This window comes from Protobothrops mucrosquamatus, unplaced genomic scaffold (genome assembly GCF_001527695.2).
Source record: "Protobothrops mucrosquamatus isolate PMUCROS unplaced genomic scaffold, P.Mucros_1.0 scaffold3547, whole genome shotgun sequence".
Lineage (NCBI taxonomy): Eukaryota > Metazoa > Chordata > Lepidosauria > Squamata > Viperidae > Protobothrops > Protobothrops mucrosquamatus.
In genome coordinates, this window is record NW_015389514.1 from 62026 (window position 1) to 89219 (window position 27194).

The window sequence follows — 27194 nt, forward strand, 5'->3', positions numbered from 1 at the left end:
AGATGGAAAACACCACGAATAACATGACCTACTTTAATGATTTTAGGCATTGCAAAAACATGTTTCATTGAAATATAGTCTGATTTAATCTCTGATAATAGATTAATTTACCCATTTCTTTTCTGTACAAATGCAATGGAGTCCAATGTCCAAGATATCATTTTTATTGAATAATGCAAAATGTCTATGGAGATTCTCAGTCATCCAGGTCATGGTTGTCCCAAAGGTGCTTTTTCAGGAGGCAACTGAAACTCCAGTTGCCTCCTGAAAAGCATCTTTGGGGTGAACAATGCAAAGTTTAATATCTGTTGAAATATTGTTAAAGCAGCTTTTTATTGTTTAGATCAAACTCCTTATTCGACCTAACCTACTTGATATTGATATTTATTTTGATGGATGTATATGTACAAATCAAATTGATTTATTGAGAAATATTTTTAAAGATTAATCACAAGATTCTTAGTTTCAAAAGACTTGATAATCCAGCTCCCCCAAAACCTATATATCCATTGCCCAAGACAGACCAATCTAATGGATCCATAGTGGCACTACAAAATCCCATGGTAATCAGGGTGTGATCTAAGACACTGAAAGCTCCCCCAATTTCAGATGACACAGCCACAACTCCAACAGGAAACCAGATCTGGAGTGTGATCATTATCCCATGTTGGGCTCTGTTAAGCCCATGATCATCAAGATGGGCATGAACTCCTGAGACCTCCGACTCCACTCCTAGAGAAGGCAAATGGAAGTCCTCTGAAGTCTGGGGAACTACACTGCCATCCTAGAAATGGAATGAAAGAGCTCAGGCAAGGAGGATATTATACAGAAGGAACAATAGCAACAATCCCTAGAGGGCAGTTAATCCCTAGAGGGCAGTTTAATGAACAGGGTTTCACACCTCTCAAAAGCCATAAGGGATTCCCAGATGACAATCAGCACCACCACTCCACTCCAGTATAATACTGGCAAATTCTGAGGAATGTATAGTAGAACTCATATAAGGAATATGAAATCATATTTATTTTATATATAAGCATAAGTGCCTCAAGCCTTCTGGCAAGCAGTTTCATTCTGAAATCACCTTATTCTATTTAATTCAACATTTGTATAGCATTTGTATGTCAAGCTCCATTTTTGGAAAATGGAGCAATTGATCCAAGAGAGAACGTATTTCAGCATAAAATGGTGGTCCGTTTTAACTGTGACACAGGATTCACAAGAGTTGGCTCTGAATCTGCACAATGTTATCACTTTGGATGGTCTCCACAGCCTCCAGTCTGTAAAGGTAAATATGGGCAATTTAAGAATTATTACTGTATTTGAGGCGGGAGGAGGGAAAATAGGAACAGGTTTTTAAAAGATGTTCTGTTTTCTAGATTGTGTGAGGAAAACTAATCATTGGCCAGTAAACAAATTTCTCTTAGCAGGATGCTTTGAATGGGTTTCTCACATCTCCATTTATACATATGCAATATAACAGCAAAACTGTATTTGTAAATTGTAAACAGAAAATGTTTATATGAATAGTAATATTGTTTTTCAGGTTTTTTTTTATATTTTAGAGGCAATTTCTTTTTCATTATATTAATAGGACTTTTGAAAAAGAAGTCAGATAGCGGAATTACAAGCCTATTGTAATGTACTGTTTTGACACTCTCAATACAGATGTTTATTAGGCTTAAACAGACCACCTACACAAAACCAGAAATGCATATTGCAAAAAGAAAGAAATGGTAGTTCTCCTGTATTGACAAGTAACAGCTGGATTGGCAGCCCGTTTTTTTACTGTGGTCATTAAAAAACACACTATTTTTATTAAACTTTATAAATATCATAAAGAAAAAATATATAAAGAAGTAACAGAATAACAGAGTTGGAAGGGAACTTGGAGGTCTTCTAGTATAACCCTCAGCTCAAGAAGAAGCATACAAAAAGAAAATATGATGAACAAATAAGAAGAAAAACATTCCATTAACACCTTCTAGGAAAATAAAATGATGGTAAGAAACTATTTATTTGAAAAATCTGATTCTCCTGATCCAAAGGACAAGGAAAAATCTTAGCTGCTTTTCTAAAGGTCTTTAAGGTGGAGACCAATTCTATATTGAGGGAAAATGTTTCAAAAAGGCTGGTGCATCCATCAAAAAGACACATAACCTGGGTCCCATAAGATGACATTTTCCCTGTGAAAGAAATCAGATCAATATATACTCTTGGGAGCAGTTGGCCCTGCAAGTAGTCAATCCTATCCCATGTAGGGCTTTATAGATGGTAATCAGCACCTGAAAATGCATCTTGAAGCCTGTTGGGAGCCACAACAGCTCACAGAGTACATAGGTCTTGTGGACAAAGTGATATGTGGGATCGCAAAATCCCGGGGTCCTGCTCCCTGCAGGACGGTGGTGATGTACGTTGGCCTAAACCAACGGGCCTCGCTTTAGGTTAGGAAACACACGGACAACATGCTTCTTCAGGTGAGATGGCAGGCAAAAGACCCTGAAGCCTCTCCGTGCCTCTCTTTTATTGGTACATTAGCATCATCAAGGGGGGGGGTGTACAAAAGGACAATAGGGGGATGGCTCTNATGCAAAGTTTAATATCTGTTGAAATATTGTTAAAGCAGCTTTTTATTGTTTAGATCAAACTCCTTATTCGACCTAACCTACTTGATATTGATATTTATTTTGATGGATGTATATGTACAAATCAAATTGATTTATTGAGAAATATTTTTAAAGATTAATCACAAGATTCTTAGTTTCATAAGACTTGATAATCCAGCTTCATTCATTCTGAAATCACCTTATTCTATTTAATTCAACATTTGTATAGCATCTGTATGTCATGCTCCATTTTTGGAAAATGGTGCAATTAATCCAAGAGAGGACGTATTTCAGCATAAAATGGTGGTGCGTTTTAACTGTGACAGAGGATTCATAAGAGTTGGCTCTGAATCTGCACAATGTTATCACTTTGGATGGTCTCCACAGCCTCCAGTCTGTAAAGGTAAATATGGGCAATTTAAGAATTATTACTGTATTTGAGGCGGGAGGAGGGAAAATAGGGACAGGTTTTTTTAAAAAAATATGTTCTATTTTCTAGATTGTGTGAGGAAAGTTAATCATTGGCCAGTAAACAGATTTCTCTTAGCAGGATGCTTTGAATGGGTTTCTCACATCTCCTTTTATACATATGCAACATAAGAGCAAAACTGCATTCGTAAATTGTAAATAGAAAATGTTTATATGAATAGTAATATTGTTTTTCAGGGTTTTTTTTTATTTTAGAGGCAATTTCTTTTTCATTATATTAATAGGACTTTTGAAAAAGAAGTCAGATAGCAGAATTACAAGCCTATTGTAGTATACTGTTTTGACACTCTCAATACAGATGTTTATTAGGCTTAAACAGACCACCTACACAAAACCAGAAATGCATATTGCAAAAAGAAAGAAATGGTAGTTCTCCTGTATTGACAAGTAACAGCTGGATTGGCAGTCCGTTTTTTATTGTGGTCATTAAAAAATACACCATTTTTTTATTAAACTTTATAAAAGATTACAATTAGAACAGCAAAAATACAAAGAAAAAAAGAAAAATAAGAAGTGCAGAAAAGGATGAAAAAGAGAAAGAAAAACAGAAAAGAAAAAAATATTAAGAATATCATAAAGAAAAAATATATAAAGAAGTAACAGAATAACAGAGTTGGAAGGGAACTTGGAGGTCTTCTAGTATAACCCTCTGCTCAAGAAGAAGTATACAAAAAGAAAATATGATGAACAAATAAGAAGAAAAACATTCCATTAACACCTTCTAAGAAAATAAAATGGTGATAAGAAACTATTCATTTGAAAAATCTGATTCTCCTGATCCAAAGGACAAGGAAAAATCTTAGCTGCTTTTCTAAAGGTCTTTAAGGTGGAGACCAATTCTATATTGAGGGAAAATGTTTCAAAAAGGCTGGTGCATCCATCAAAAAGGTACATAACCTGGGTCCCATAAGATGACATTTTCCCTGTGAAAGAAATCAGATCAATATATACTCTTGGGAGCAGTTGGCCCTGCAAGTAGTCAATCCTATCCCATGTAGGGCTTTATAGATGGAACCAGCACCTGAAAATGCATTTTGAAGCCTGTTGGGAGCCACAACAGCTCACAGAGTACATAGGTCTTGTGGGCAAAATGATAGACATACATAATTATTCACATCATTGCATTCTGGATGAAGTGAATTTTCTAGATGGTCTTCAAGCACAGTCCCGTGTATAGCACATTGCAATAATTCAATCAGGAGGTGACTGAGGCATCAATGACTGTGAGAAGCTCCCCTATAAAGACTACAGAGGATGACTTTGATAGAGACAAGGAAGAGCTGTTACTAAGTCAGTGAGGAAATAAATATTGCAGAAACCCAATGAGAAGGCATATGTAAAACACCAGTCTAATTTACATGATATATAAAAGAAGGAAGAATGGAAACACATTCAGATAGGCAAGATTGCTATATCCAATATTAATAACATGTGATTTAGGCTTCTATGATGTTTATTTTTTTGGTCTGATCCAGGATCAAGCACAGTTGGCAAGTAAGATGAAGTTTCGCAAAGGCTCCCCTGGCCACAGTTGCCACCTGCTCTTCAAGTAGGAGCCATGTGTGCAAGAAGTATGACCTGAACCCAAGCAAGGAGGTGCAACCCTACTGAGAGTCAAGGTTGACTGATAAGGCCAATAACCCATAGCCACTTGGTCTTGTTAGGCTGGATCTAAAGTCTGTTCTTCCCCATTCAGATCCTCACAGCCATCCCAATACTATGACAGAACTGTGACAGTTTCATTTGAACAACCAGGAACAAAAATGTAAAGTAGGTATAATTGAATTATGATAATACTGCACAAAAACTGGGGAATGATCTCCCCCAACAGCTTCATGTAGATATTTAGAAAAGGATGGGGCTAAGCCTTTAGTCACCCGCACCAACCAAGAAGTTCAGACTACACTGCTCCACCTTACATTGACTGGAAACAGCCCTGGAATAAGAAGAAACACTTCAATAAGTGCACCATTTCCCAAGCTCCTAAGCTAGTCCAGAATGTAACTGTGATTGATGGTAACAAAGGTTCCTTTTCTTTCAGCCATGGAAGACTTAACAACAAAAGTTATTTATTTCTGAGTTTTCTTCAGTATTTAATCTGAAGGAGAGAGTTTTCTTTGCTCAGATATTTAACCATCTAGCCCTCTTGGGATTCCTTCTAGGCATTTAAGATAAATGTTTGACCATGTTCAGCATTACTTTTCTTAAAATGGAGCACTCGGTTCTAAATATAACTTCCCTCAACTTTCTAATACTTTCTGTTCTGTTCTCGATGAAAAGGCATTGAGACGAGGCAAGAGTAACAACAGTCTTACTTTATTCAATCTCCAAAGAATCAAAGACAAAATGGCGCGGATTCCTTTTATACCCATTTGCAGGGACAGTGTCAGCCAATCAATGCAACGTATTTCTCCCGCCTTGCGCATGCGCAATAGGCTGGAGACAGCCTGTCTGGTCCCGGGCATCCACATGGTCTGCCCGGGCCTCTCTGCAGCTTCCTGCACCTGCTGAGTCACTCAGCAGGCCCAGGACATAACTCTTTCATTCATTGTTCATTCCACATGTTCATTCAGTCAATGTTTTTCTCTCCTTTTGGTTAGTACCAAGTCAGAAGAGTGGGTCCTCTTCTAACTTTCCACATGATTTGAAGAAGACAATTATTGGAAACTCATATCTAGACTTTGCTGAAGAGAGGTCCTACCTATTACTACAACTTCACCTGTCTTTGAAAGATTTGCAAACTTAATCCACATCTTTTTGCATCTTTTTGAGGAGAAGGGAGGAAATGAGTAACAGATAACTATAGCAGACACAAAGATTACTTATTTATGTTTTTAAAGTTATTTCTAACATATACTCTTGGACACCAGACTTATATTGACATTTTTAACAAACATTATCTACTACTGGTTTTGTTCCTGTGGTTGTTGTAATAGTTGCAATAGATATAACAATAATAATATTCAGGCATATCCCTCTGGGACATGAGTAAACACTCAAAATAAAAGTGATATTCTCTTTTTTTTCCTAGAAAATGTTAAATCTTGTCAGGCATCACCCAGGATTTCACATGGCATGGTTACCGATGAACGTAAAGCAGTACATCAGCATGGTGATCTTTTGGAAGTTCAGTGTGATATCTCATTTGCACTTCGTGGATCAAAAACCATAGAGTGTGTGGATGGTGAATGGGCGCCCTTACCATCATGCATAGGTAAGCAGAAATATGAGTAGACAGACTTGTAGATGTAACATGGTAGTTTCTTGCACTTAGCTGGGGGGGGGGATGGTGGGGAGGAGGGTCCATAGTGTGCAAACTGGAATCTTTCTTCATAACAGATTCCAATGCATTATTAGTAGAGAATGGAAGGGTAAGATTACTTTTCAGTGCTTAACTAACAAAATTATAGAGGAATTAAAGTATTCTGATTTATCCTAATAATCTCATGAATCATGAATGTATTCCTGTGCTTACTTCTAGTACTTGGGTCCTTGTTACTTGCAATAGGAAGTAGAAATTGAGAGTGTCCTTCTCTTTGTAGCATTTCCTTGGCTCTGTTAATACAAATGGTAGAATAAGACATTGCTAGAGACAGCATGATATTCGGAAAAATTGGGAAAAAATACTGGAAGTAAAATGAATGTGGGCTTAATATAGCTAGCTGGTTTATCAATTCATATTAAAAATACACAGGTTTGAAGACTTCACAGGTTTGAAGACTTCAATGTTGCAAATTAAATAATAACTTGTCAAAAAATTGCAGCAAATGATTCAAATAATTGGCAATAAAAATATGTAAGTCATGGTAATATAGTACAAAGTGAAAGTCCATATATATTTGCCTTCTTCGTTTGATGAGTACTATCCTTAATGTTTTATTTATTTATTTATTTATTTATTTATTTATTTATTTATTTATTTATGAATGAATGAATGAATGAATGAATGAATGAATGATAACAGAGTTACAATAGGTACATGAAACAGAGGGGCAAATTGTTGGAAGAGCTAAATAATTAATACCTTTATGTAATAACATCTTTTCCTGCTGCTTTTCAACAGAAGAAGTAAAAACTTGTGGACCACCTCGAAAAATTACAAGGGGAATTCCTGTTGATGCTATGTCATCCATATACAGGCATGGTGAAACCGTGGCATACCAATGCCAACAACCATCTGTCAGTATTGGGACCAACCCAGCGAAGTGTCTTCATGGACAATGGGAACTACCATCATGTCTTGGTAAGCTAGAGTGTTATGGCTAAACCTACAGAAATGAATTTTAAGCTTGTCTTGGATTACATTAGTATTTATCATTGACATGATTGCTCAGAAGTGTGATTCAGTGGATTAACAGTGGGATCTGCTGCAAGGAGGTCTAAGTTATATTGAATTGGTTTATGCCAGTGTGGTTCACAGGCACCTTACTTTTCCAGTCTGATCCCTATTTAAATGAGAGTCCTCAAAGATAATGGGGAGATACATAGAACATAGTTTGCAACCCCTTTTGAAAAATATGCAGGGTATATGAATAAAAATTATGAGACATACCAATGATACTTTCAATCTGATTAATGTTTCTTTATATCCAGTCTGTAAATAGCAGTGTTTATTAAACAGTGTTCTTAGTTCTTTTATTTATTATGCACTTATGACTAGGCTCAGTACAGAGACAGAACAAGCAATTTAATTCAATAATATATTCCAATGAGCTATAACATAAGAAACAAGCAAATTAAAAAGTCCATGATATATAATAATCCAAGTAAGTAAGTAATGTTCATTGTTCTGAATCATGTAATAACAAGATTAATCACTAGATATTTTAAATGACATATTTATTTTAAGGCATTTTTACAGGGCCTATGGAAAAGAAGCATTTTAATGCTTTAGTGATTCAATTCCAAACATAATCCTAGTGGGATTATGTCTATTCATAGAAATGGCCTCTGATGATAAAAGCATGATGTGACTCTTCTAGTACATGGTAGAACCAAATGATCTAGATTATAACTACTGGTTCAAGCTCACAGGTACCTGAACCAGCAACCAAATAATTGACTAAGCCCATATGCAGGGCACTATGCATTCACTCTATCAATTCATACTGCTATTGTTCTCAAACTTCCAACTAATGTAACAGCTGGTATTAAAAAGAGATAGGGGAAAAATAAGGAAGGTTCAGAGTCCTCAAAGATAATGGTGAGATACATAGAACATAGTTAGCAACCCCTTTTGAAAAATATGAGACATACAAAAGATACTTTCAATTTGACTAATGTTTGTTTATGCACAGTCTGTACCTAGCAGTATTTATTAAACAATGTTCATAGTTTTTTAAATTATTACGCACTTACAATTTGGCTCAGTACAGAAGATGATTAGGGGGCTAGAGGTTTAAATATAGAATGAACAGTTGCAGGAACTGAGTATATTTAGTCTCATGAAGAAAAGGACTAGGGGTGACATGATAGCAGTATTCCAATATTTGAGGGGCTGTCACAGAAAAGAGAGGTCAACCTACATTTTCATTCTTTTATTGAATGGGTTTCAAGACAATCTACTATAGATTTGGACTTCTATGTTCCTCACAATTGGGGAGATGTATAACTGGTAGTCTTGGAATTCAGAGTGGGGATAGAAAGGAGAGAGATAAGATTGTCCTGGTTTATTTATTTATTTGTTTGTTTATTTATCAATTCAATCTGTATTCCGCCCACCTCATTAAAGGCAACTCTCTGTCTGAAGTTTAATTTGAGGAGCGTATCAAATCTAAAATCCTACATGGGAGAGTATGTCTACAATCTGTCAATCAGAGTAGATAACAGATGAATAAACCAGAAATTGATCAGCATATGTTTGGAAGATGAACTTGGAATATGAAGATATCCTAGACGAAGAAGAATGGATTATATAAATAAAGAGAAGAATAATGGATTTATTATAAAAATACTTATGTAATAATATTTGAATTGTTAGTTAATCCACGAAGATGTGCACGTACACAGCATGCAGACTTTCAACCAGGATATTTGTTTAAGACCAACCAGTTTGCAACCTACCGCTGTGGTTCCAATCTGCATCAAACAAAATGTGTTGATGGATCATGGTTTCCCAAGCCACAGTGTAAAGGTATCATTTGCATGCTATGTAAAAGTTTATGGTTTTTCAATAGGATGACATTAAACATACCTAAAAGTGGGGCACATCTGAGGATTGTCTTCCTACATAATATCTTTTGATGTTGAATTGGTATCGATCTTATATGTCTTTTACTGTAGTTGTTTTATGTGTACCATTGAGAGTTTCATGATTGTAGGGAAGTTCCAGTGTGATCAACTGGTGATCAGGAACATCTGTTCTTTTATGAGAGTTTTCAGGTGAAATGTTAAGGATGAATTATGAATATTAGCTGACAGCAAAGGGTTAGAATTGGAGGAAACAGACATCATGACTTAAATTTGGGGCCTGAAATATTAGTTTGTGAAAAAAAAGGCTGGAGGATATGAAGACAAATGTGAGAGCAGATAGCAGAAAAGAATAATTGGGAAAAAAGATAGATGAAAGATTTACCATGGTCTCATAAGAAATGACAGCTATAGCTGTTGTTTTGTTTGTTCCCCAGTTGGGCAAATCCTGAGGTTCAGTATCATTGTGGAAAGAGAAGTCTGTGTGGATCTCTATGGTTGTCACTCTGAGATGGATTTTGAGCTCTTGCAGTTTGTTGATAGGCTACCATTTCTACTACATTAACAGCTGGAGACTTAATCAGAGCCTGCTGTTAGGTGCTAAATCTTGGAGTCTTTGTCAAGGAGTCTTACTATGCAAGCAGTCTATCCCACAGACAACCGGAGAGGGCAAAGGAAGGAATAGCACATAGGGCCTTTCGTTCGTTCCCTATAGATTTCCAGGGTCAATTCCTGGTGTTGACCTATAAAACCTATAAGGTTACTGTTTCTCAATGGCAGCACCAGCATTCCGGAACAACATTTTTCCTTAGGAAAATGTTCCAAACCGATCTCTTTCACAGAACATTTGTGGATTAATTGCATGTCCTCTACCTTAGATTTATTGTTAAGGTACTATTATTAGGATCTGATTGCTATTTAATTTTGAAAGTGAGTAATTTATACATGTTGTTTTATTCTTAATATAAGTGCTTATCTATAAAACATTGTCAAACATATATCTCCTGAGGGTTAAGGCAAATATTAACTAACAGGAGTAAAGATATAATTAGCAGAATCCAATTGCCCTGGTGTCCAAAACTACTTTTCCAGCAACGCTTGTGGACACCAGCAGTTGGGGAAAAAAATGAGAGCCACAAGGTTCTCCAAGCCTCAGGTGCCAAAGAGAAAAGAAGAATATAATAGTCTGATATTATACTATATAATACTGAATATACTGAAAGCAAACTAAGATCTGAAGGGTACCACAAAGGCTACTTGCCAGGTCTACCATTCAGGCTGAAGCAAATTTCATCATATAACTTAACTGAAAGCCTGACTAAAAGAAACCTTGATAATTGTATCATACAAATATGATTAGAATTTCAATCTCATTATGATCAAGAAAATCTCAGTCACAGTAGATAAGAAAGAGATTTGATATAAAAACTTCCTAAGAAAATACTTGGGATTCATCTTCATTGGGTGAAGTAGAAGTGGAATAATATTGAGTAGCTTTATTCAAAGATTTATAAGCTTTAAATAGTCCATACATTAAGAATTATGTCTTGATATATATTGGGAATTCTGCAATGGTATAACTGAGTTCTTTGTTTTGGCTGTTTCTTGGTCACCGATTTTGTTCCTTTGTATTCACATTTGCCTTGGACAGAAGTTTTTAAAATCTAAGTCTAGACTACACTTGAGAATTGTTTGCCTAAACAACAACTCTAAAATCTAAACTTTAGATTATCATTACTTGTTACCTGATGACACTCTGGGCCACATCAGGGAACAAAATCCTTAGGGGAAAATCTTTTTTTTTTTTTTTTTTAAAAGTAGGTTTAAGAACTGTTAGCTCTAGTTCTAATCCAGTTCTAATTATAAGATGTTTTTGTTAAAGAAACCTGCCCTCCACCACCTCAGCTTCCCAATGCCATTAATATAGCCGAGATGAGAATCTACAGGAGTGAAGAAGAAATTAGCTTCAAGTGTCAAGGAAATTTTCTTCTTCGTGGCCCACCAAAAATAAAATGTGAAGATGGAAAATGGCAAACACCTCCACGCTGTCTTGGTTTGTATGCTGAGTTTTGAGTTTATTTTAGAGAAACTGGACATTACAGATAAAGTGTAAGGAGCAAAAAGGTAGGGAGAACATTCAGAGCATGGCTCATGGAATTCTTCATAGCCTCTCTGTATATGCATGTGCTCTGTTCCAAGAGATTAATCAGATTCTTTGCAAATGTACATTTCTCTCAGAATCAGATTGGTATATAGATACTAAAATGATTTATCTATGTTTCTGCTCTGCCCTGTGTCTGTGTATAGTGGCAGACATAGGAGCAGTATATGCTGTAATATACTCCATTCTGGATCACATGATCAAGAGAGAGGCGTTTAGGATGGAAGGGCTGGCAGCATCTTGAGCCTTTCTCAGCTGCTCCAATAGTGGCTGCTTATTTGCACAGAGATTTGTTTTCTGAATCGCATTTCATTAAAAGATATTTGTTATATATAGAGATACAATAGAAATTTCTTTATGATATTTTATTTCTTTAATTAACAAACCTTTCTATGTTTACTGCTTCTGGATATACGATGTAAACCTCTTCCTCAAATTGACAATGGTGTACTAGAAATTGGGAACCGCACAACATTTTTTCCTGGTGAAGTTGTGAAGTATAGTTGCTTTTCAGGTCTTGAAATTAGTCAGATAAATACTGTAACATGTGAAAATAGGAAATGGTCTGAGTTACCCATTTGAAAAGGTAAGAAATAGTACTTTTTTCTATTGAAATGCCATCATGGGTTTGAGTTCTAAGCAAAAGTTATCTGACTTCCGGTTTTGTGGCCGTAGCACATGGTCGTGGGAGAATGGAGATCCGCTCCCCATGGCTAGTTTTGCCCTATCAGGGGACCCTAGATGAGTCTGAAGTCACCCTGAAGAGGTGATCGCGAAGGAGGGACACCCCGTTGATCACAAAGTGATGGTGGTCACTTTGTTTGATCTCAGGGAAGCCCTGCGACCCGACAGGAGAAAGGCTAGCATGAGATCAGTGTCTAGCCCAAGCTACTTGCAGCCGAAGTCCAAGAGCCGAATCTGAACATCAGTGAACAGCATGCTTGGAATTGGTGAGAGTACTGATCTTCTTTCTGCTATCAATAGAATCCTTAAGAAAGATCCCCAAAGCAAGAAAACCTCTTAAAATGAAGGGAGGGGACTTTATCCCCATTCCCTCATAGATGGAAGCGGCAAATTAATACTAAGGGGGAAACAGATATACTGAAACTCAATTTAAAATACTACAGTCTGGATAAATTTAGGAACTAAAAAACTGTCAAGATTATACCATAAAGAGGTTTGATGAAATTATAAAAAATATATAACAAAAATAATTTTTTGAGTGAAAGAACTGCTGAGCTTTGTTTCTCTCCAGATTCACATAGCATCTTGTTATTCACTAAGAATTTAATTCTTAATTTAAATTTAATTTAATTCACCAATATTAATAATTCTTTCCCTGTCTATATCTATATACCTATATATTTATATCTATGCATTGACAAAAGCACTTAAAATATTTAAAAGACCAAAGTTGTGGATGTAATGGATTCTGAGGTAACTTGGTCTTCTGCAATTTTTCTAAATCAGAACACTTCTTAAGATTCCTGTGAGCTAAATAAAATTTCTTCTAGTCAGAACAATGGGAGAGAAATACTATGGGGATTAGGGTGATGCTTAAAAATAAAGAGGAATGGGGAAGTGAAGGAAAAAAAAATATGCCAGCATTTTATCTCTTCTGGTCTTTTTGCTGAATCTTGGCAGATTCCAAGATGAAGACCAGGAGATTCCTCTGTGCTGGGGGTGAAATAAGTGGAAATTCTAATTTAACCTCAGTGGGCTATTCCCTGTGAGGATGAATTTAGAGTTTGGTAACATCTAATTCCCCACTCCTATTTTTAAAATATTCGCTTTGGGTTCATTCTGAATACAAGAATTTATATCCTAAAATATCAAGAACAGCCACTAAACATTCTTAGCGTTTGTTACATGTTAATATTATCAAAGGTAATTTTTAAGAAATGAAATTGCTCAGTGATAGAATAGTCTTTTGAATCATTTGAATAATTTTAGCCATTTTAGTTTAACAAACTGAGATGCTGGTATTTCAGAGTCTCCTTGCCCATATATGAAATCAGTTTAAGGTCTTAAAATTATCAAAGATTTTATTCTTTAGCAAATCAAGAAATATCAGTTTGAAAAAAAATAACACAAATTGTACAGATGCAAATATATTTATCCATTGTTCACATTATATTTTACAGCTCTAAATAAATGAATGACAAATTATATATAGCACCCTACTTCAACCAGATGATGGATGTCAGAAATCATATATCATTCCCTTTAATATGACAACGTGAAACTGGATTGTCTACAGCTATAAACTTTGGATCTCAACCTAAAAGTCTATTTTGAAAATGCCAGATTTTACCAACTTTATGGAGAAAATGAGAACACTTATAAATAATTTTACAGACCATTTTTAAAGCAGATAAAATATTATAATGGAACATTGTAAATAACTGTTTAAAAATACACCGAAAGTGAGGAAATTTCCTTTTTGCTAGATACATTTTAGCTGTAAACATTTGATTAATCCGAATGATCAGTCAGCAGTCCATCTTAAAGCAATGACAATAGATAATAGTAATTGAGATTTTTAGCATATAGATGTGTTAAATTCTTCAAAAAAATAAAAAAAATCTAAAACTGATTGTCATTGTTAAGCAATTTGTAATATATTTTGTAAAGAAACAGAGATATACCATACACATCGCAATTCACTATCCAATCCAATATCCACAAACAGTGGTTTCTTCTTGGGTTGCTCTGGAGTTGGCATAATCAGACTTGATGTTCAGAATCAGAGCAAGGTTCAGCCAAATGGATTTCTGCCTATTCTAAAATCTAACATGGGAAAATCACAAACAGATACAAGGTTTGGTTTTCTTCTTTGTTTTGTTTTTCTTTTTTTTTCTTTTCAATAATATGAAAATATGAAATTGTATCAATACAAATTTATGTATTAAATGTATATGCTGCCCATCTCACCAGCAAGTGACTGTAGGAGGTATACAACAAAATACAAATGACAATATAAAAGATTAAAACAATAAATATTAACATTAAAATTAGCAAAGGTAGGCAAGGAAGGGACCAAGAGACAATGGGGGGAAGGTGCAGTCTTCTCTTAATCATCTAATCACCTCCAGTATGGAACACCCTCATTGGAGAGACACATTGTTAATTATAATAAATAATCAAATATTAAGATAAATCTTAAAAAAATATTGCAGTGTTTCCAACTGCATGCCTACAAAAAATGTTATTTGACACAAAATGGGCTATAATTTGCCACAATATAAATCCAGACAGATCTACTGAAGACGATCTGTGCAAAGTGAACTCAGGGATGGGCTGCAGAGTGGGTGTCCGTGTGTTTTAAAGCATGGCCAGAGGATATGTTCAGACTTGGTACAGCCATGATTCTGCAGGAACTGTTAACAGGTGGCTGTGAAGTTCTGCAGTTTAAAAACTTCAGCCTACTTTTGAAAAATAATATGGCAATCTCAGATTCTAAAGAAGAGTTTCTACACCATTAGACACCACCAACATGTGGGGCAGCTCAAGACATCTTTTGACAGAATGCAAGAAAACCTATTTTGGAGGTTTTGATGAAGAAAATGGTTACTTCAGACCCATTTTGCATGCATGTTGCAAGCTGTGTTGTAAGTTACCGATTAGGAACAGTGGAAAACAGAAGACATAGAGATACAATAATAATAGGTTATACTTTATATTTTGCAGCCTCTAAGTTAATACCACATGGGCAGCAGGCAGTTAAAAGCACCCCATTTTTTTTATGGCGGTGGAAATCATGGCAGTTGCAAATATAGAATCTGATCTAGAATACAGGGATATTTTTCTGATGTTCTAGTTATGCCCTCTGAACTCCGAATTACCAATAAAATCAAGTGCTAAGAGAAATATGCAATTATTTTTCAGTATTGTTTTGGTTGAATAAAATATGAAAATATTCTATAGTTTAATATTCTGTATTCTGTATTTTTATATTTAATATTCTAAAGGAACTTTTCTGTGAGGGAAGTCATGGTGGTGTGGATTCCCCTTTTCAGGACGGAAAGAAATGATAAAAACCTGTCTGTGACATGGCTTTCAGGATAAGATTCCTATATCCTTCACAAGCCTGCAAGAATTAATTTTCCTATAAATAAAACAGTGATGACTGGTTTAGTTCATCAGTTCAAAATGATCCCATAGATGTCTCCAAATTTTGTAAGGAAAACCATGGAAAAATGTTTATATCAACAGTTATCGCTGTGCTATCCAAATATGCCTGGACCTCCTCTTTACCTGTCCAACAGACAACTGCCAGACTTAATCATAGAATCTCTTCAGTCAATCTACAAGCTGATCTACAGCTAATTTCTTCCCCATACTGAGCCATGAACATGCGTATTCAGCATAATGTAGATATCAAAGCTGCCGAAAGTAGAGATGCTCTACAACAGGGGTAGTCAACCTTGGCTCTTTTATGACTCGTGGACTTCAATTCCCAGAATTCCTGAGCCAGCTTAGCTGGCTCAGGAATTCTGGGAGTTGAAGTCCACGAGTCATAAAAGAGCCAAGGTTGACTACCCCTGCTCTACAAGATACTAGCAAGAGAGCTAACGACCAGCCCTCAGAATACTAATGACAGATGACTGCAAAGGATATAAATCCTTCCATTCCCCATCATTCAGTTAAAACTGAAGAAGCTTCTTGGATGAGAAGCAAAATGTTTTCAAGGGAAAAAACCCCCCAAGAAAATCCAATTGCCCTCTGGAAAAGCATATTTGGGACAACCATGACCTGGATGATTGAGAATCTCCATAGACACTTTTCTCAAGTTACTTTCTGGGCCTGGTCTCAGGCTCCTCTTATCTGACTGCTGCCTTGGTAATGGCTCTAGTCCTCTGTCTCTACAAGTACTGGGAGGGAGAAACACTGTTTACACTAAAGAAAAAGATGATGAGATCTTGTTGATCAATTCAAACTGTATTTAATAGGTATTATACTGTTCATATTGCTATCTTCAGAAATAATAGATAGAATTGGCAGCAAAGAATACTTCTTTTTTTATGAATCATAAAATATTTAATAAGTATATTCAGGGGTGGGGAACATACTGTATATAAAATTTCAGATCACAATATGAAGCAATTTGAGCTCTCTCCAAGCTTGCACTGCTTTCAATGCTGTATAAGATGTATTGCCACTAATACAAGACCTACTAAAAGCAAACAATTTTACCTAATACAAAAGTGGCTTGTTTTATATGAAATAGTTTTTACACAATTAGAGTGTCTTGAACACCCTCTTTAAGTGCAAAAAACACAAATCACTTTACATCAACAGCAACAATGCATTCATATTCTCAGTCCTTAGTAGTCAACTTGCAGAAGATATGAGAGCACAATAACGCTCACAAAAATAGACTAAAAGCTTGTTGTTGCAAAAGGAGTAAGAAAGACAGCAGGAGAGAAAACACAATAAAGAATTATGCACACCACAGCATTTGATGTTCTCAATAAAACTGGCTTCTTATGTGCCGTTTTCTTGTTGCAAAGAATACGTCTTATACATTTCTTATACATAGCTGTAAAATAATGAGGTACAAAGAGAAAAGTAGAACTTGTATCTTTCTGATATGGAGGCAATATCTTTCTTATTTTCTCTGTTTTTCTATCCCCTGAGCATTGATACTATTTTGACCTTCTGGATATTTGTAAAAGTCAAACCGAACCCTAGTTCTGCCAAATCTTGGGGAAAAAAACAAACAGGGACCAAAGTGTACAGTCTCCCTTATATGATTGGTAATTATTAACTATATTTGGTTGAAGATTGTAAAACTCCAGATATTATTTAAGAAAGATTTTGGATATCTGCAGCATGTGGTTCCTATTCCTATGGATATGCAAAATACAAAATAGATATGTCAGATATAAAATGTAATTTTTTAATTATCAAATTACCACACTGCCCACCACACCTGATTGACTCTGGCTGTTTTACAATAAAAATACAGTGTTAAGGCCTTGAAGAATGAGGAAACTGTTTGCACTACCAGTAATTTTTCATAAATGTCATGTATAATAATTTTGCAGTTAGCTGCTACTACTGAAGAATTGAGAAGACTCAGAATTTATCAACTTTTGAATGCAAGAGATGTTTTTTTTTCCTTCTGAAGAGTTGGAAACACTGCCTGAAAAGCTGACCTATTGCTTGTTTTGTTTGCCTTAATCATTGCAACACAAAGTTGAAAAATTCTCGTGGAGTCCTCTCTTAGCTGATTATATTCTTATTCCCATAATACTTTCTCTTCCTAGTTTCCTTGACAACAAACAAACATAAAATGAGAAAGAGATGGTAGTAGCTAGGAGAAATCTGCTGAGATTGCCAAGCTGCTGAAGTGAGGTTTGGTGGCTCAGACATTGCCTGAACAACTATGAAGAACGGGCTGCTCCTGGTTGCTGCTGTTCTTCTCTGGCCATGTTGCTCTTCTCAAAATGGTAAGTTAAGAAAAAAAATCAAGGAATTACTAAAAAAAATAACCAGCTTCTGTTGCATTCACTAAAGTTGCTTTTAGCAAAAGCAAAGAGTTCAATTTTTCATTTATAGCTTTCTGGAAATTTGTAATGGCAGATTCTTTAAGAATATCATAGATTTATAATTCCAATCTCCTTTTCAAATGCAAGATTTTTGAGCAAATGATTTGTGTATAGCAAGATAATTTGCATCAGTATTGTAAATTAACACCAGTTTTGAGGTGTTAATAACATTAATAAAGTTAATAAAGAACCTGATATGATAATAACCAAATGTCTAGTACATTTCTAATAATGCTACTTTAAAACTGAAGTAAAAGCTTACTCTTTGATTTCATTGAAGCATTTGTGTTTAATGGTTTATTTGGTTAAAAATAAAAAAGGTCCTGAAAAGTTGAAATGAGCAAGTGCAAAAATGGAATATATTTCTACCATAATTTAACCAAGAACATGCTACCAGTACTGTAGAATCTATACTTTCCCCCAATTTTCTCTCTCTTATTCCTCCCAGATGAGGTGACTTTATGACAGCTTCTGTTATGCCTTGGGCTGCCACTAAAGCACATAATACCCGCATAAGAACATTGATCATGTAGGAACCATATCTATAGTTTCTGTAACTTTCTGTGCCAAGGAGATGAGTCTTCATAAGTCATAAGTTTGAAATTTTAGAGATATATCTCAGTTATATGTACATCAGGATAAATAAAAAAACAATTAGTATATATCTTAATTCACAGTGATAATATCCTTTAGGAGAAGAAAAAGTAGAAGATATTCATATCTCAAGACATTGAAGCTTAGACTACATTTGTTTACAGTCCTACTAATCAAACCTTTGAGACAATCATTTATTTATCTCTGTTTTTTTTTTTATGGTTGCCTGCCAGTTGCCTTGGCTAGTAAGAGAAGCATTGGCCCAGTCAACAGAGACTATGGAAGGTATTCCTTTCCCAATAATTGTAAAATTAACTGATAAATCATTGGTACAATAAGTAATGATTGCCACCCCATTTCAAGCTCTTACTTTCAAATTTGACAGCTGAAGGGTTAGATATAATTATTTTACAATTATTTTATTTCCCTGCTTCTGCCCACCATTGCTGTTCTGAATGAATATTTGCACTCTCTACACAGAATAATCTCTCTCTCTCTCTCTCTCTCTCTCTCTCTCTCTCTCTCTCTCTCTCTCTCTCTCTCTCTCTCTCTCTCTCTCTCTCTCTCTCTCTCTGTGTGTGTGTGTGTGTGTGTGTGTGTTAATATCTCACAATTGTATTCTATTATGCTCTATATCTATAAAGATAAGGAGAACAAGGGAAGAACAAGATTAGAGAGTTAATGCATACAGAATAATTCTCAGTTGGTACCATTTAGATCTGATCAAAAGAAAGTAATAGATATTGAAAAATAAATATGAAGACAGTACTAGTAAGCAATGAACTGTTGGCAATTTTAACATTTTGAGTCAGATATTGCTGATGTATACAGGAAAGGTGACACAGTGATTACAATTAACAAAGCTTTATTGTTGAAAATCTAATACAGGGGTCTTCAAACTCGGCCCTTTTATGACTCATGGACTTCAACTCCCAGAATTCCTCAGCCAGTTGAAGTCCATGAGTCATAAAAGGGCCGATTTTGAAAACCCCTGATCTAATATGTACACTGTCAGAAAGATTCCCACAGGACCACCCGTGGTAAGCATGGTAAGTATTGTACAAAATTCCACAGAATCACTTACAAAGAGGTTGCTTTATGGGGGCAAGTTTGATAACCTTTCAACCTCCCTCTATCTGCCCATCCCCAGAGTTGCTTAGGTTAGGCATCAGCAAGGGAAGGTTACATATTACACAAATCCTTGAGTTAGGACCTAATGGAGACTTCCCATCACAGTTGCAACATGTTATGATCATAAAGTGGATCAGTTATGAGACTGATCAGATTTTATTAACATTTTTGGTGGACATTAAATGAATTGTCACAGTCAAGTGAAAATACATATTTGTGGGTCACTGTTGGTGCGGTTTTGCTGTAAACCAGAAGTAAATGCTGGGGTTTTGTTTTGCAAAACTGTCATAAAACAGGGTCATTTGAACATGGGGTGCTGCAAATGGCTGTAAATGCAACCCAGTTGCCTAGCACTGAAGTGCACTCATGTGACCGAGGCAGGGGTGAGTATTGGAATTTTGAATCTCGGTCATAAGCACTCCACAAGTAAGTTCCTTGGAATTTCAAATCCTATAGTTAGGAGTAAGTGCCCAGCAGGCATTGGTTTTCTAGTTAAGGCAAAAGTAGGAAATATTTATCTAACTTGGATTAGAGCAGGAAATTTGTTATCTCACAGTTCATGAGAGTAAATACTGGTAGAAAAAGTGAGCTTGTCCAAGAAAATAATATAATTTTATGTAAATATAATTTCAGCATGTGAAGAACCAGAGGACATTGACTTTGGGGAAATTGTAACCACTGAGAAAGCCAAGTATCTGGAAAATGAAAGAGTGCAATACAGGTGCAACCCTGCCTATGTCTTGGAAGGACCTGAATGGATTCAGTGTAAGGGACAAAAATGGACACCTCATCCACCAAAATGCTTGGGTAAGCCATCATGCTTTTTCTGACTAATGTACACCTGGGAGAAAATACAGAATTCATCCAATAGGATAAGAATTGCAGCTGCCAAATTCTTTGAGAATTAGCTTGAATTTGCATCTAGGTTTTCCATCTATGCTGAAGTCACAACTGTATTGGTATCATAGTCTTCCATTTGAAAGCTAAAAAATTAAACTGGCCTAAATTGTTGAATGAGCAAACAATTAGTGGATATAATTAAATGACATACAATTGGAAGCTTATGTTCACTTTTCAAGAATGCTGAGTAACTGCAGGATACGGTTACATCTGGTTACAGACTCAATGGTTAATAGAGCTCCCACCCTCTGGAATGAGCTGCCCCCTGAGATCAGGGTAATCCCTGATCTCCCTTCCTTCCGCCGCGCCCTTAAGACATGGCTATTCCAACAAGCGGGACTGGCCTAGGGCAATTTTTTTAGAGGGGCTTTAATCATATTTTAATTAGACAATATTTAAATATTTCTTCTTAATTAATTTTAACTCTGTAACTGTTATTTATGTATTTTTAATTGATTGTCAGCCACCCTGAGTCCGCAAGGAGAAGGGCGGGATATAAATTTAATAATAAAAAATAAAAATAAATAAAAGTAGGAAAGTGAATTCTTTTGCTATGGAATCCAGCCAGCTAGAATGCTGGATGTGGTCACACTTAGTAGAAAGAAAACTTCTGAGTCTAGCAATTACAATTTATTCAACACAATTACTCAGATTCCTCCATGATTTTTCCTTCTCTATTAATAATAAAAACTAGACCTCACCATCCTTGTAGCTGGTTCAGTTATTAATTCATCACATTCCTACATCCTTTCTGAAAAACTGTCTGGGAGATAACAAGAGCTCAGAGAATTCAGCCCAATTTGTCAAGAGGTTATTCAGAGGACAAAATGCTTCACTGAAACATTTCTGGTCTGGACTCAGATTTCATTTATCTGACTAGTGTCTTGCTAGTGACTGTACCTTCAGTTCCCCAAGGTTATTCCTTATGTGCGCTACTGATATTAGGATGTAATTAATTTAACAAACCCCTGCATGAATCACTGCTGTGTCATGGCAAAGGGGCTTGTGAAACTCAAAAGATATGAGCTAAGCCATGCAGGGCCCCCCAAGATGGACAGGTCATAGTGGAGAGTTCTGACAAAATGTGGTCCACTCGAGAAGGAAATTGCAACCCATTCCAGTATTCTTGCAAAAAAAAAAAAAAAAACCCCCACACATGAACAATACCAAAAGGCTAAACCATATGATGCTGGAAGATGAGCTACTCAGTTGGAAGATGCCCAATGTGCTACTGGGGAAGAGAGAAGGGCAGTTACAAGTAGGACCAGAAAGAATAAAGCAGCCAGGCCAAAGCTGAAATGGCACTCAGCTATGCATGTATCTGATGCTGTAAGAAGAATATTACATAGGAACCTGGAATGAAGGATCTATGAATCAAGGTAAGTTGGATCTGGTTGAACATGAGATGGAAAACTTGAACATCAACATCTTGGAAATCAGTGAATTAAAGTGGATGAGAATGAGCAACTTTAATTCAGATGACCATTATATAAATTATTGTGGGCAAGAATCCCTTAGAAGAAATCAGCTAGCCTTTATAGTCTATAAAAGAGTGGGGGGGAAATACTGGGATACAATTTCAAAAATGACAGGATGATCTTGGTTCAAATTCAAAGCAAACCATTCAACATCACAATAAATCAAATCTATGCCTTAACCAATGATGCTGTAGATGCTGAAGTTGACTGGTTCAATGAAGATCTACAATACCTTCTAGAACTAACACCAAAAAAAGATACCCTTTTTATTATAGGCGATTGGAATACTAAAAGTAGGAAATCAAGAGGTAACCAGAATAACAGCATGTTTGGCCTTGGACTACAAACTAAAGCAGGGCAAAGGCTAACAGGATTTGTCAAGAGAACACACTGGTCATAGCAAACACTCTTTTCCAACAAGCCGAGAGGCAATTGTACACATGGACATCAGCAGATAATCAATACTGAAATCAGATTGCTTATGTATTTTGCATCCAGGGATAAGAAGCTCTATATAGTCAGTAAAAAAAAAAGTCCTGGAGTTGACTGTAGCTCAGATTCTTCTTGCACATAACTAAGTCAGAATATCAGCAAATAGCCTGAGCCTGCAAAGATGAAGTGAAGAAAGCTAAGGCTCAAAATGAACTAAGGCTTGCAACCAAAGTAAAAAACAAAAAAAGCTTCTTTCAACATGTAAAAAACAAGAAAAAAGTGAAGGAAATGATTGGTCCATTAGTGGGTGAAAGTGGCAAGAAGGTGACAAGCAATAGGGAGAAAGCAGAGCTATTTAACTCGTTTTTTGCATCTGTCTTTACACAAAGGGAAAAAACAGACCAACCTATCAAAAATAGTGCCATAAAAACAGAATAGAAACACAAGTTAAGATAGGCAAGAAAACAGTAAGTTAGAACAATTAACCAGTGGAACAACCTGCCTCCAGAAGTGGTGAATGCTCCAACACTGAAGTTTTTAAGAAGAGACTGGACAGCCATTTGTCTGAAATGGTATAGGGTTTCCTGCCTGAGCAGGGGGTTGGACTAGATGACCTCCAAGGTCCCTTCCAACTTTATTATTATTATTATTATTATTATTATTATTATTATTATTATTATTATTATTATTATTATTATTATTATTATTATTATTATTATTATTATTATTATTATTATTATTATAGTACCTGTCCAGCCTAGATGAGTTCAAATCACCAGGACCAGATGGATTACACCCTAAGGTTCTCAAGGAATTGGCAGATTAGATCTCAGAACCATTGAACTATATTTTTCAAAGATCCTGAGCACTGGGGAACTACTGAAGGACTGGAAAAGAGCAGATGTAGTTCCCATCTTCAAAAAAGGAAAAAAAATGGACCCAGGAAATTACAGACCTATCAGCCTGAACTCAATACCTGGGAAGATTCTGGAAAAGATAATCAAACAATGAATCAGCGAACACCTAAAGGCAAACAAAGTCATTACTAAAAGCCAACATGGGTTTATCAAAAACAGATCATGCCAGACAAATTTTATTGTATTCTTTGATCAGGTAACAAAATTAGTGGATCAGAGGAATGCTGTGGATATAATTTACTTGGACTAAAGTAAGGCATTTGATAAATTAGATCACAACCTACTACTTGACAAGATAGAAAAATGTGGGGTAGACAGCATCACCACCAGATGGATCCGTAGCTGGCTGACCGGCCGTACCCAGTGTGTGGTCCTCAATGGAACTGCATCTACATGGAGGGAATAGAATACTGGGATAGATGGGGAACTCATCAAATTTGCAGATGACACCAAGCTGGCAGGAATAGCCAACACTCCAGAAGACAGGATTAGGATACAGGAGGACCTGTACAGACGTGAACACTGGGCCCTATCCAACAAAATGAAATTAAATGGTGAAAAAAGTAAGATTGTACATTTAGGCAAGAAAAACCAAATGTACAGGTATAGTATAGGTGGTACCTTGCTCAATAGTAGTAACTGTGAGAGGGACCTCGGAGTCCTAGTGGACAATCACTTAAATATGAGCCAGCAGTGTGCTGCAGCTGCCAAAAAGGCCAATACTGGGCTGCATTAAAAGAGGGATAGAATCAAGATCACATTAATACTACTTTACAATGCCTTGGTAAGGCCACACTTGGAACACTGCAACCAGTTTTGGTCACCGCGATGTAAAAAAGATATTGACTCTCTAGAAAGAGTACAGAGAAGAACAACAAAGGTGATTAGGGGACTGGAGGCTAAAACATATAAGGAACGGCTGCTGGAATTGGGTATGTCTAGTTTAATGAAGAGAAGGACGAGGAGGGATATGATAGCAGTGTTCCAATATCTCAGATAGCAGTGTTCCAATATCTCAGGGGCTCCAATATCTCAGGGAGTCAAGCTATTCTTCAAAGCACCTGAAGGCAGGACAAGAAGCAACGGATGGAAACTAATCAAGGAGAGAAGCAACCTAGAACTAAGGAGAAACTTCCTGACAGTTAGAACAATTAACCAGTGGAACAACTTGCCTCCAGAAGCGGGGAATGCTCCAACACTAGAAGTTTTTAAGATGGTATAGGGTTTCCTGCCTGAGCAGGGGGTTGGACTAGATGACCTCCAAGGTCCCTTCCAACTTTATTATTACTATTATTATTATTATTATTATTATTATTATTATTATTATTATTATTATTATTATTATTATTATTGTTGTTGTTGTTGTTGTTGTTGTTGTTGTTGTTGTTGTTAAATTAAGGCTTAAATTGAAGAAAGTAAGGAAAACCATTAGGCCATTCAAATCATATCCCTTATGAATATACAGTGGAGTTGATGAATAGATTTAAGGGATTATATCTGGTAGACAGAATGCCTGAAGAACTATGGATGGAGGTTCATAGCATTGTATAGGAGGCGGCAATTAAAATCATTGAAAAGAAATAGAAGTGCAAGAAAGTAAAGTGACTGTCTGATGAGGCTTTACAAATAGTTTAAAAAAAGGAAAGCGAAAGGCAAGGCAGAAAGGGCAAGATATATCCAATTGAATGCAGATTTTCAGAGAATAGCAAGGGGAGATAAGAAGGCCTTAAATGAACAAAGAAATAGAGGAAAACAATAGAATGGGAAAGACTAGAGATCTCTTCAAGAAAATTGGAGATATCAAACATTTTGGGCATGAAAAGGACAAAAATGGAAGAGACGTAATAGAAGCAGAAGAGACTGAGAAGAGTTGGCAAGAACACCTAGAATGTTTTATTGTCCCTGATAACTATGATGTTGTCATCCCTGACCTCAAGCCAAACATCCTGGACTGTAAAGTCAAGTGGGCCTTAGGAAGCCTTACCAACAACTAAGCTAGAGGAAGTGACTGTATTCCAGCTATTTAAAATCCTAAAAGATGATGCTACACTCAATATGCCAGCATATCTGGAAAACTCAACAATGACCCCAGGATTGGAAAAGTTTAGTTTATGTTCCAATTCAAAGCAGGGCAATGCTAAAGAATGTTCAAACTACTGTAAAACTGTGCTCATTTCACTGGTTAGCAAGGTCAGGCTCAAAATCCTACAATCTAGGTTTCAGCAATATATGTGAGCAGAGAAGAACCAGAAGAACCAGAAGTACAAGCTGGGTTTCGAAGGGGCAGAGGAACTAGAGATCAATTGCCACCATTTGCTGGATTATGGCAAAAGCAAGGGAGTTCCAGAAAAAACATCTGCTTTCTGCTTAACTTACTACACTATACCCTTTGACTATGTAGATCACAACACATTATGACATGTTCTTAAAGAAATGAAAGTACCAGACCACCTTACCTATCTTCTGAGAAACTTGTGTTTGTGTGTCAGGAGACAACAGTTAGAACCAGACATGAAACAACTGATTGGTTCAAAATAGGGAAAGGAGTACAACAAGGCTGTATATTGTCATCCTACTTATATGCAGAGGACATTATGCAAAATGCCGGGCTGGATGAATCACAAGCAGGAATTATAATTGCCAGGAGAAATATCAACAACCTCAGATATGCAGACAATACCATTCTAATGGCAGAAAGTGAAGAAGAACCAAAGAGTCTCTTGATGGCAGTGAGAGAGGGGACTACAAAGATTGGCTTGAAACTCAACATTAAAAAAAACTACGATCACAACATCTGACCCCTTCACTTCCTGGCAAATAGAAGCGGAAGAAATGGAAGCAGTGACAAATTTCACTTTCTTGAGCTCCAAGATCACTGAAGGCAGTGATTGCAACCATGAAATTAAAAGATGCTTGCTCCTTAAGATGAAAGCTATGACAAACCTAGACTTAAAAAGCAGAGGCATCACCTTGCTGACAAAGATCCCTATAGTCAAAACTATGGTTTTCTGTATATAAATGTGGAAGATGGAGCATAAGGAAGGCTAAGCGCCAAAAAAATGATGTTTTCAAATTGTGGTGTTGGAGAAGACTCTTCAGACTCCCTTGAACTGGAAGAAGATTAAATCAGTAAATGCTAAAGTAAATCAACCCTGACCGTTCTTTGGAAGGATATAGATAATAAAGCTGAAGCTCAATTACTTTGGCCACCAAATGAGAAGAGAGGTCTCATTGGAAAAGACCCTGATGTTAGGAAAGATTGAGGGGGAAAGGAGAAGGGGATAGCAGAGGATGAGATGGAGAGATAATGTCATTGATGCCATTAACATGAATTTGGGAAATCTTCAAGAGACAATGGAGAACAAAGGAGCCTGGTTTGTCATGGGGTTGCAAAGAATCAGACATCAGATGTATTGGCTAACTACCGCCTGGTCTCCAACCTTCGCTTTGTGGCAAAGGTTGTTGAGAGTGTGGTTGCGCAGCAATTCCCCCGGCACCTGGAGGAAACTGTCTATCTGGACCCGCTCCAGTCGGGCTTCAGGCAGGGATACAGCACGGAAACGGCATTGGTCGCACTGGTTAATGATCTCTGGAGGGCCCGGGACAGGGGGTATTCCTCTGTCCTAGTTCTTTTGGACCTCTCAGCGGCTTTTGATACTGTGGACCACAGTATCATGCTGCGGCGCTTGGTGGAGTTGGGAGTGGGAGGCACCGTTATGCGGTGGTTCTCCTCCTTCCTCACC

At 36.5% G+C, this 27194-nt stretch overlaps 1 protein-coding gene and 1 long non-coding RNA gene across 2 annotated transcripts in view; both read left to right on the forward strand.

Annotated features, from left to right (window-relative positions):
- LOC107297821 overlaps positions 1-1129 on the forward strand; it is a 2693-nt gene extending 1564 nt beyond the window's left edge. The window contains exon 3 of the long non-coding RNA XR_001549139.2: positions 1115-1129. This is a non-coding gene — a long non-coding RNA (uncharacterized LOC107297821). The remainder of the gene's footprint in view (positions 1-1114) is intronic.
- LOC114923431 (complement factor H-like) overlaps positions 1-27194 on the forward strand; it is a 47951-nt gene that overhangs the window by 14443 nt on the left and 6314 nt on the right. Inside the window, exons 14-19 of the mRNA XM_029286392.1 lie at positions 1115-1288; positions 2830-3009; positions 6127-6309; positions 7159-7338; positions 11167-11337; positions 20358-20531. Coding sequence (XP_029142225.1) covers positions 1115-1288; positions 2830-3009; positions 6127-6309; positions 7159-7338; positions 11167-11337; positions 20358-20531 — 1062 coding nt within the window. The remainder of the gene's footprint in view (positions 1-1114; positions 1289-2829; positions 3010-6126; positions 6310-7158; positions 7339-11166; positions 11338-20357; positions 20532-27194) is intronic.